Source organism: Dermacentor silvarum, chromosome 9 (genome assembly GCF_013339745.2).
Source record: "Dermacentor silvarum isolate Dsil-2018 chromosome 9, BIME_Dsil_1.4, whole genome shotgun sequence".
NCBI lineage: Eukaryota > Metazoa > Arthropoda > Arachnida > Ixodida > Ixodidae > Dermacentor > Dermacentor silvarum.
This window is the reverse complement of record NC_051162.1, coordinates 87,986,989-87,998,884: the sequence shown is the minus strand read 5'-3', so window position 1 is coordinate 87,998,884 and position 11,896 is coordinate 87,986,989. Positions and strand designations below refer to the sequence as shown.

Below are 11,896 nucleotides of genomic sequence, written 5' to 3'. Positions count from 1 at the left end.
CTTATCGGTGTGGTTCACTTCTACTTTTATCGCCAGTATTGCTGTACGGGAAGCCGCCCTCTTTTGAGGAATTGAAAGAAATAAATAATTTACATGTTAGCATTTCTGGCGTGCATATTTCTCTTGACACCGCGTTCCTGTATGCCATATAGCTATAGGCTGTTTAAAACTAGGTTATTGGCTCGCATTGAATGAGCTGCCGTAACACTGAAAACATAATGATGTGTGGCTGCAGCTATTCCACCGCAAGTTGCTATATCCTCTCGAAACATGGTTGCGAACAAACAGACTTCGTGAGATCAAAAGTTCGCATACAAAAGCTGATTCGGCGTCCTTTCATATATTTCGTGCACTAGTGTTTCGAAAGATGAGTCAGTGGTCGTGGAGAGGTCTCCCGAGAGCTCACAATGGCCAGGCTACAAATCAGTCATTTTCAAGGCACTTAAATACGCGAGAGCATGTACAGCGTCTTTTTTTTCATTACCTTTTATGCTATGGTGTATAACATATTGAATGTAAACCTCTGTGGAATATTTTATGTAGCTGGCAATTAGTTTTCATGCAGAACGACGATAACAGGACGCGCAGATGTCCTAAAGGTCGGTGGATACAGCTATAAAGACTGAATTTTGTCGCGCCTCGAGCACATTTGCCTCTACGAACTGAGAAAATGCGCCATCATCTCTGCTTGCCTTTGTATTTTTGCCTCGCCGCATATTGGTTACGATGCTCGTCCGCAAACAGTGAGTTCCCTCCTTGTATTAAGGCCGTACTAAAATATTTATCAGCTGGCCGATATCCGCAGGTTCATATCAACAGGCGCCACTTATATTCGTGGCTGTAGAATAATATCGATATATTTGGAGTTACTTAACGAGTAGTTTGTCTTATACAGGCAATATTTCAAGCTTTTTTTGCCTAACAAGGCAAGGATATTCTCCTAGCTATATTTCTGGCTAGGCTAAAAATGCTTTATCCTCATGTATTCAGTTCACTCATTGTTGTGCACACTTAGGAAAATTGAAGGTTTTTGACCAGCCACGAAATATGCTACGTGTTTTGTATTTTAGCATGTTATGTTTTGCCTAGATGGTTTTGACATCTATTGTAGAAATACGCACATTCGTTGCACCTATCTTTTGCGTACTAATTATTAGTCTAGCCACTGCACGGTTCTCTTGCGCGGAAATGGCAGCCCGAGAGAGAGAGGATAAGTTTGATGTAAAAGAGCACGCGAGCGTAGGTAGCTCCTCCGCTTTGCAGTGAGTGGTCCCCGCAGCCGTTAGCTGCCGTTCTCGCTTGATTGACCAAGTTGAGCTAGTGTGTCGAGTCGGAGCTGGACAGCGCTGCCTCCCATTGCCGTGTGGTGGAATGTGTCGTGGCTGTGAGCTCTGCTGCGCTTGCGCAAGCCAATACCATGTGGTAAAGCGTTGCGCATTGATCTCAGTGTGGGCGTTTATAAAAATACAGCGCAAGGGGTATGGCGTGATAGAGACTCAAGTGTGGATATGTGTGTGCTTGAAGCTTCCGCCATACTACGGCTTCCCCTCGCGTGAGAGCATTATGAGGTATAGGTTGTGTTCTTCATGAAAGGCGATAGTGTTGTAGGACATTGCGTGAAGGTTAGTGGTAGCGGCTCGAGATGGAAGTGCTCGACGCGTCCCTCTCCCGGTGTACATGTGCTCGGGCGTAGGAGTGTGCCTGCTGGTTGCAGCGTGGGTACTTTGCCGCGGAGTCCACACGATTTGTCTGCATGACGGGAGCTGGTGCGCTCCCCTCAGAATGCGATTCGCGGCCCTGGAAATTTTAGTGCTGTAAAAATTTCTGAATGCCATGTGAGAGTCAGAATTATGACACATTCCCAATGCGGTTTTGTCGTGATGGCTAGCGCTATCGCTAGTTCCTCTGCCTCCGCAGTGCTCGCTCCCGCTCCGGAAACAGACGGCGCATTTATTTCGGTCTTGTGATTGTAGAGTATGCTGGTGACGAATGCGGTGCTTCTTGCTCTGCTGGCCGCTGCTACGTACAAGACATTAGGGTGGTTCTCATATTTTCTCGCGAGTGCCTGCGCTCGGGCTTATCGCCATTCAAAGTGGAAGTTTGGGTTCATGTTCCTGGGAGTCGGTGACATCTGCATAGTTTCCTGTATTCGTGCTGGGATTTTTTTCGGTGCGCTTGTCCTTCCGTACGGTATATTCTAGGCGTTTTGAGACGCAGCGTCCCGCTATTGTGCGTAGTATAGCGTTTCCTTCTGGCTTACCGGGCGGGCCTCTATGATTTCCCGTGCGTTCCTGTACACCCCTGCTCCTCTCGAGGTGAAAAGTGGTCGTTCCTGGTGGGAGTTCAAACGCCTTGCGCATCAGCCGGTCGAGAGCCTCCACTTCCGCATTGACAAAATTTAGATATTGTGCCGAGTACGTAATGCGGCTCACAATGAGAGCCTGCACTTGTCGGATCAGGCTCCTGCAAGTGCTGCAGGTCCGACAAACATGCTGTACACTGGCTCTTTAGCTGATGAAGATATGCTATGCTCCGAATAAAATGTTTGCCAGAAAAACTGAAGGTTAGATTTCGCTCTGCTTCCACTAGTCTTTCTTGTTATCTTGAAATGGCATTCTGGAGTGAAGGTAGAAAGTCTCCTTTGAAATGTATTCCTCTGTCAGCGCCACACGTAGTGACTGCTGCTCTTTTTGTTTCTGTTTTTGTCGAGTGTTTGATGACTTGGACTTCGCATCGACAAATTTGAGACATTTTCTTCCATTGGGTTTCTTTTGCGCTTGCTGTGCTTTCATAACCTCCAAAACGGCTCTACCTTGAAATATCAGCTCCAGCATTCAAAGGCTGATCTTCATGGCATGAAGACACTTCAGATTCTTTGCACTTAATTGTTATTGCAGGAAGAATTTTCGGGTTTTGATTGCAGGTCAACCTTTGGAATGCGGAAGTCGTTGGCGTAGATGAATCGAGAATTTATACAAGTGACTGCTCTTCCTGTCGCAAACGTTCCTCGGCGTCAATATACTTTATGCGTTGTCCATAATTAGCTTCAACAGGTAGTCTGAGGGAGCGGTGGCGGACGGTGTCATGGGACCATCTTTCTCTCTTTCTTCGCATGGTATTGAATTTAACCCGTCGCTATGTTTGTCTAGATCGCTCAAACAATTTTAACGCGAAAGCGTTAAAGGCCCCGTGTCGCGGAAAATGCGGTGTCGGCGTTGGCGTGTGCGCCGGCGTCCGCTGCCGATAAAAATCATCCCGAGCAATCCTGACTCTGCAAACAAAGGCGTCAGTGAACTAATTGAATTCATCAAAGTAAAATGCACCATAAAAATTATATAAAGTATGAACTTACCACAACCTGCCGGCGTGATAGCGTCGGATTGTAATTTTGAGTATACGAGAAGACAGAATTCCCTTACCTGGGATCTCAAACACGAACCCCTTTTCCACCATTTCTACCATTCATACAGCGACGCGCCCCGGCTGGTTCCTTGCAAAAACACCATCCAGATGGCACTCGCCTCCTCAGAAGCCCCGCGCGGAGGCGCGCGGCTGCCGGTTGGAGAAAAGAGAAACCTGCCGTTGTCTGGAAGCCTGCCAACAGTAGGGATCTTTGAATGCTGTGGCGTTCCACTCTTCGAAGCGAAGCTTAAGCGTCCTCAAAATTTTTCTTGACTTTGATTTGCTGCTTTTTTCTTCACCTTATTTCTCTCCTACGCCGAATCACGATCGCTTTGGCTTGCACAATTGCGTGCGTCTGCTTCACGTTTGCATTAATCATAGCTTCCTCGTATTGAAATAGTTTCTGCATTTCTTCTTGATGCCTAATTCAAATGTGGTCTACACTTATCTATCCATTTTTATTAGGATACCGAGAGGCAGGAGCACGCTTGCTTGACATGCAGTGAGATAATCGAGTTACGGTGCTTTCTGTGACATGAGCTGCTCGATTTCCAATATAAGTGCCGTCACATTTTTCCCCAGACGGATTCGCGTATCGATGAGGGCCTCGATTACTCGGCTCGAAATCTTCAATTATTGCCACCATGTCTCTCACTGGTAAAAAAAAACGTCGGTCAGTAGACCAATAGGAAAAATTGCTCTAAATCAAGTTCTGCTAATCTGATGGTGCCAATCCGAGAGAGCTTTCCCGCCGATGAAATTTGCTTTAGATCGGCGAAGCTCCCTGGTCTCAATGCACTCTGCATCTCCTGGCTGCTGGTCCACGGTGCAATCCAATGTGGTCGACACACTGCAAAAGTTTACTTTTATCATTTAACCTCTCTGTCAATTCTTCCCGCGTTTTGTGGCACCTCGTAAAAACAGGAGCCAAGGCAGTTCATGACTGAAACCCGTACGGTCACTTCTCCTATTAGTCTAGTAATGCGGTGATGATGGTAGCAGCGGCTTGAGGAAAATGCGCCATCTTCTTTTTCGGGACAATATATGCAACAGCTTGTAAGGTATTACTTGAATGTAGGCTCCTTAAATTGTCAAAAATTTCGTTCCATTTGGCCAATAAGAGAGTTTTGCCTGGGAAAGGGCTGCTCCCGCACTCTTAAAAACAAGGCGCTGTGAATTCCTTCCGAAAACAGTTGTGTGTAAGAAAGTAATCGCAGCGCCTTTTGTTCGAGACATTTTTTGGCCCTGTGAGTACGCTGTCTAGGAAAGGCCCACCCAATCTATCTTACAAAAGGCATTTGCTTATGCGAAGCAAAACGTGGCGTCCTTTTTGCAACATATGTTGTGCGATGACACTCTGAGAAAAAAAAGGACGCAAACATTTCTATATAATTTTATCTACATGACACAGAGTTTGCAGACAGCATGATGAAAACAGGTGTTCCAGATGTCTAGAAGGTTGAATGGCTGAGTGATATATATACTACATGCCAGCAGGCCTGCGAATGTTAACAGCAGCTAGCGGTGAAATGCACGCCATTCTTTGCTTGCCTTTGTGTTTTTGCCCTTCGACGTGCTGCTCAGTAAGTACTTTCCCAAACAGTAAAGTTTATTTTTCTACACAAGTGTGGCGGAAAATATCTGCATCTCTATAGATATCAGCAAGAGCGATTAAAATGATATGTTGTGGGTAATGCTACGTTTTTAGACCATTCTTACCAAATAAGCTGCCTCTCGTGGGCATGGAAAATTGTAGCAAAATGTATGAAATCATTCGATGACATACGTAGTTTGTACGTAAGTTAGGCAGCAATTAAGAGGAACCCCTAGGACGACTCATCAACTATGCACATTTCTTTAGCAATAAAACGATGACGTCGTCTTTCCTAGTTCCAGAAGGACACTTTTCATATCGCGCTCCGGCCTCACACTGAGCGACAGTACCTCCGTTTTTGAACCGGAAGAACTTATGTCCTGTGCTGCCGCAGACGACAAGCACTAATAATTTGTTCTCTTCTAAACAAGCTAAGCAAGTAGGTACTGTATTCACAAGAATATTATCTGAATTACTGCTACATAGTTCGTGTGAAAATTACAGTGAGAGAGACTGGTTTAGCTACAATACGTGTTTAAAGCTGTTTGTCACACTTCTTCTTCATCATCATCATCATCAGCCTGTATTTACGTCCACTGCAGGACGAAGGGCTCTCCCTGTGATCTCCAATCACCCCTGTCTTGCGCTAGCTGATTCCAACTTACGCCTGCAAATTTACTAACTTCATCACCCCACCTAGTTTTCTGCCGTCCTCGACTGCGCTTCCCTTCTCTTGGTATCCATTCTGTAATTCTAATGGTCCAACTGTTATCCATCCTACGCATTACATGGCCTAGCTGCACAGTCACATTGGTAAATACAAAAGTTCACAGGCACAACAATGTGAATTTATCGTAACTATTTGCAATGAGACAGCATAAGGCATTTGTGCATATGCGAACATATACGGAAAATTAAGGTGATAGAGTAATTTCATTTCATTTCGTTTTCCTTTCTCTAAGATTTATTAACAGTACAGAGAGAAATAAGTAATATTACATAATTACATCAAGTGAGTGGGAATTACAGTCCTAAAATTGTTGTCATCTAAGACAGAGGCAATGTTGATGGTGAAGGTGGTTCCAGTCAGTACTTCTGGTTGGTACAAAAGAATAAACAGAGCATTTGTGGATAATAATTTTGGCTTTAGTCTAACTCGAAAATTTACACCTTAAATTACATTACCAAATGCCATTAAATACTTGCCAGATATAATTTTCGCGGTTATTTTGGTGAGAATGACACATATCTGTGAAAATATTTAACGCCCGTGTTCTTACAGGTGTGTATCGTTCGTGAATTCACAGACAAGTAAAATATTTTAATAGCAGGCCTTGGTACATTCGGTATGAGTATTTTCGTAAGATCTGCGTCCTGTAAGAGACTATTGACATGATATTTCTACTTTTTCATTTTTTGCAATAAATTAAGGTGTGATACTTCGGAACACCAAGAAAAAAAAGCAGGAGAGACCCAGCATGGCCAATAGATCTTAACTTATTAGCTTTTAAAAAAAGAATTTCTATTTTGTTTTTAAAGAGTCACTATGTGGTGCCGCCATGATTGCGATGTTCACAAGAGAGTAGGACATTGCGACGTTTTCGCACTCACTACGACTCGGGCAGGTCACTTCCTGTGCTGACTCGTTGTGAAGGCCCGATATACTACCCTAGAACACAACTTAGTGATCCGAAGCTAGTATCGAAACGTCGCGAAGTTTTACTCCCGAATGATCACCGTCTGCGTCAGGACGCCACTACACAGTCAGCTCCCGAAAAGTAATACCTCAACTCGTTGATTGAAACTATTAAACTCGGAGGGTAGCCAGCATACTTTCTTGGGTATCGAGGTCCCGGACCTTGATATAACGCCAGAGACGAATAGTAGAATTCCTATCATACGGCGAACTTCGGTTTAAAACAAAAAAGAACGCGATGCGGAGGTCATCGGGTAAGATCAGGGTTACGGACGGCGCAAAATGTCCTTGAAGTATCAAAATTTCTGTTTGGTTTATTGCTTGATGCTTTCCTGCGGCCCGTGCTGTCCCTAATTAGCAGCAACTGCTTTTGCTCTTGCTAGGAGAGCCAGCATTTACACAATACGGAGTTTTGTAGGAAAACTGCTCCAAAGACTATACCAGTTATTTATTTTTTCCCAGAAACCATCTGCCTGATAAGTTCTACGAAACAATACCTTGAGGTATTCTTCTCTTACTGGAAACAAGGAGTTACATTAAGGCTCGCGCGATCCGCGATGAGTTATCTAATGTAGGGCATAAAATTTACGTAGGCAGATACGCTCCTTTAAAGGACTTGAAATGTTTTGGAGCGCAGCTCTTAGGCGCCGGTTTTACCCGGGGTAACCGAGCAAACGACCACAGCGAAAGATGGCGCGCAGCAGGCGATCAAAAATTTGTGGGGCCGCAACATTCACATGGGGACGAATTACCAGCGAAGCTGTTTAGGCTGCATACATGGGCTGTATACATTATAAAATCATACATTTTTTTCATGCGACACCACGCTACACTGACCCAAGCTCCACCGCGGTCACCGCACCTCCCGTGAATCTGCCGCAACCGCTTCTGCAGCCGCGCCGTCACCTCCGACGCGCGTGACGTTATAACCACACAAGAGCTGGCCACGTGCACAAGTGTCAAACAGGATTTGAAACAAATAATGCGCATGATGGCCAACTTGCTACACTAAGTGCACTTTGCTTACTTTGCTTTATTTATTTATTTATTTATTTATTTATTTATTTATTTATTTATTTATTTATTTATTTATTTATTTATTTATTTACTTATTTATTTATTTATTTGGTGGAGTTGCGGGGTACCAGTTCTGACGACGGAGCTTCGAAGCGGACGCCAACTCGATTCTACCCCCATGCCGCCAGGTTATGACATGTCGCCGCCAGCTACGCCTGAGACCACTACTCAGTTTTTCACCCTCGCACAGCCCCGCGATCACGGGACCTTTTCCGGTGTGAATAGCGTTGACGTGTATGTGTGGTTCAGCATGTATACGAGCGAGTCAGCAAACAGAATGGCTGGGATCCAACTATAATGCTGGCAAACGTCATATTTTACCTCGGCGGCGCCATAAGTCAACAAAAGTTGCAGTATAGGCTGACAGTCCTCAGTTCCAGCTGGCAATACGGGCGGGAGAAAAAGTAAACAGGCGATCACTGCTCATACAAATTATTAGGCACGTTTACAAACGCGGAAAGTTAATGAGACCATTTTTAGGAACAGAATGAAGGTTTCCTAAAATCCTACCCAAGAAATTTTTTTGTTTTATTTTCATCACAAATGTAGTAAAAGACAAGGGAATTAAACAGGTTCTTGCAACTGTCAATGCCCATAGATAAATGTGACATATCTATTTGTTTCAGATGTCAAGACACCACCGAAACCCATAGGCGTTGGCATTACCCTCGATGCACGTGTCTTTTACGACAAAACTGTCAAACTGGAAGAAACATTGAGCGAGAGCACTGGGAAAAATACAAATAATCCAGCATTTAAAAAATTCAAAGAAATATTTGCAAAGGTAAATCTTATAAACTGGCCGTGTTCAAGGATAGTGAAATCATGCGGCGTGGTGCTCATGAATTTTACTGATGAAGTAATCCGCGCATTAGAAATACAGATCCCTGCACGAGTGGGCATTCGTTGTTGCAGAAAAATGCAAGAAAGGAAGGGAAAACATTTGCGAGGGACAAACTAACACAATGTTGTCTTGAACGCAAGCTTGTGCTCACACCCTTGCGTTTCCTAACAGTGTATTTGGTATAGGAAGGAAGGAAGGAAGGAAAGAGTGGAGAAGGAAAGGCAGGGAGGTTAACCAGTTTAGGACAACCGGTTTGCTACCCTACACATAGGAGCGGGGTGAGGGGGAATGAAAGATGGGGAGGAGAGAGAGAGAGAGCACATAACGTACACAGCACACACATCGTCAGTCACAGTCCGTCACTCTTGCGTGGTACGTGACATCACTGTCATAGCCGCTTGTCCAAGCCCGTTTCCTTTAAAAACCTAAGCAGTCCCTTCGTCGCTTTCAGCTGCGATGTCTTCTGTCGACGACACGTGAGAATGGTTTCAATTGACAGTGGTCGATTGTCCAGGTGTGCTAGAACGGACGCCAGGGACTGTCTCGGAACATTATATTCAGGACAGTCGCATAGAATATGTTCTAGCGTCTCCTCGCAAAGACAGGCATTGCAAAAAGCGTTGTCGGCCATTCCAATGAGGAATGAATAAGATTTCGTGAATGCCACCCCTACCCATAAGCGATTAAGCATAGTGGCCTCTTTTCGGCGGAGTCCAGTTGGCATACAGAGATGCATCAAAGAGGGCAGGTGGTAGTGACGATTGCTCCGGTTGGTCTGGCTGCTTGGTGTGCACCATAGCGAGAGCGTGATCTGCTGTGCAAGCACTCGAAGTCTGCTGGCTGCGTCGGACCGTGAGAGCGGTATGGCCTCTTCCTGTGTGTCGTCAAGAGCTGCCCGAGCGGCATTATCGGCGTTTTCATTCCCTATGACGCCGCAGTGACTTGGAAGCCACTGAAACGTCACGTGGTGTCCTTTCTCCTGTGATGTATGGAGTAAGTATCTAATATCGAATACGAGCTGTTCGTATGGCCCGCGACGCAGAGCTGATAGCACAGATTGTAGGGCTGCCTTTGAGTCGCTGAAGATTGACCATTGCCGAGGTGACTCCCGATTGACGAAACGAAGTGCAGCACGAAGAGCAGCTAGTTCCGCAGATGTCGATGTCGTTGGGTGGTCAGTCCTGAAGCTAATGGTAATAGCTCTTGCTGGGACAACCACAGCACCGGACGAACACTGGAGGTTTGTGGAACCATCAGTATAAATATGTACACTGTCCGCATACCTCTCGTGTAGAAGAAGCAGAGACAGTTGTTTCAGCACAGGTGACGACAGCTCAGATTTTTTCTTGATTCCTGGTACACTGAGATGTACTGTGGGGCTAATAAGACACCAAGGGGGTATCGATGGTTTAGATGCAGCGGTGAAGCCCGAGGGAAGTTTGTCGTTGTACTTGATGATAGTTTTAGAGAACGATGCTTGGCGCCGGTCCGAAGGTAATGTTGCAAGGTGGTGATAGGGGGCACGTGCAAAATGTCTGATGTGCGTTCTCAGGGCTTCCACCGTAATGTGAGTTTGCATCGGATGGTCCCGAGCAATCGCAATAGTTGCCTCTGTTGACGTGCATCTGGGTAAACCAAGGCAAACTCTGAGTCCTTGAGCTTGTTCTGCCTGCAGAACACGAATATTTGTCTTGCAAGTGTTGTTCAGTACAGATAGACTATATCTTAAAAACCCGAGAAAGAGAGCTCTGTAGAGTTTCAGCATTGCGTCTACTGACATCCCCCATGTCTTTCCGGTCAAGTATTTAAACAACTGGGAAGTTGCTGTCAGGCGCCGTTTCATGTAGGCCACGTGTGGGCTCCAACAGAGGTCTCGGTCAATGATTACGCCAAGAAACCTGTGGGTTCTGACATAGGAAATGGTCCGCCCATTGATTGAGATGACATAAGGCGTCATTGGTTTGCGAGTAAATGCCACTAGTGCGCATTTTTCTGGTGATATGCTGAGACCTTGTTTACACAAGTAGCTCGCTGTCAAAGTTGCTGCTCTTTGAAGCCGCGCACGTATCTGAGGACGTGTGACTGCCGAAGTCCAGACACAGATGTCGTCTGCGTATATTGAAATCTTGATGGTAGTTGGTAAGTATTCAGCAAGTCCAAGAAGAGCGAGGTTGAATAGCGTCGGGCTGAGAGCACCGCCTTGAGGAACGCCTCTGCTCGTATAGCGTCGCGTAGTCGGGCCATCGTCAGTTAACACAAAGAATGATCTCGCAGATAGGTAACTTGCAATCCACAAGAAGACTCGACCACCTAGGCCAACCGCCGCAAGAGCATCGAGAATGGACTCATGTAATAGGTTATCGTATGCGCCTTTCACATCTTAGAATAAAGCTGCAGATAAACGCTTACGGGACCTTTCGTGTTGAACATACGAAACGAGATCAACTACATTGTCGATGGAAGAGCGGTAACGTCGGAAACCAGCCATGGAATTTGGATAAATCTTGTAGTGTTCAAGGTACCATTCTAGGCGGCCAAGGAGCATCCGTTCCATTACCTTGCCTACACAGCTGGCCAGCGCTATTGGGCGGTAAGAGGTGAGCTCGAGTTGGGATTTGCCCTGCTTCAAGAGTGGCACCAAGCGGCTTACTTTCCATTCGTCAGGAACGTTTCCCTCCTGCCATGAGGAGTTGTAAAGGCTCAACAATTCTCTCCCTGCAGATTCTCCAAGATAGCACAAGGCTCGGTATGATATACCATCTGGACCCGGAGATGAAGAGCGCCTGCAGAGAGCTAGTGCCGCCTCGAGCTCCTCCATTGTAAATGGAAGGTCCATGCGGCAATCCCGGGAATGGGGGACATCACCTCGGGCTGGAGGATCTGGACGAGTCGCTTGGTCGGCGATCCTAGCACAAAAGTCCTCTGCGACATCGATGTCTTGCCGCCCTTGGAAGAGCGCGAGCGCCTTGAATGGAAAACGCTGTTCCGGAAGGCAACGCAGACCTTGCACCGTTTTCCAAATGTGAGACAGTGGCTTTCGGGGGTCTAGTGTCTGGCAAAACGTTGCCCAACGTTCCGATGCTAATCTATCCATGCGACGTTGGATCTTCTTTTGCATCCTCCTGGCCGCCCTAAGGTCATGGATTGATTTGGTACGCCGATATCGACGTTCCGCCCTGCGACGAAGTGCTCGTAGTCGCTCTAATTCTATATCGAAGTCGTTTCGCTTGGAAGAGATCGTCATCATGCGGGTGGCGTTTTGCATCGTACTTTTAATTGTTTG

General features: G+C 45.9%; 1 protein-coding gene across 1 annotated transcript in view; it reads left to right on the top strand.

The window, feature by feature from the left end:
- The first annotated feature begins 605 nt into the window (after positions 1–605).
- The window catches only part of LOC125939857 (uncharacterized), a 45,890-nt gene continuing 34,599 nt past the window's right edge, over positions 606–11,896 (top strand). Inside the window, exons 1-2 of the mRNA XM_049655349.1 lie at positions 606–743; positions 8,396–8,553. Coding sequence (XP_049511306.1) covers positions 671–743; positions 8,396–8,553 — 231 coding nt within the window. The 5' untranslated portion in view covers positions 606–670. The remainder of the gene's footprint in view (positions 744–8,395; positions 8,554–11,896) is intronic.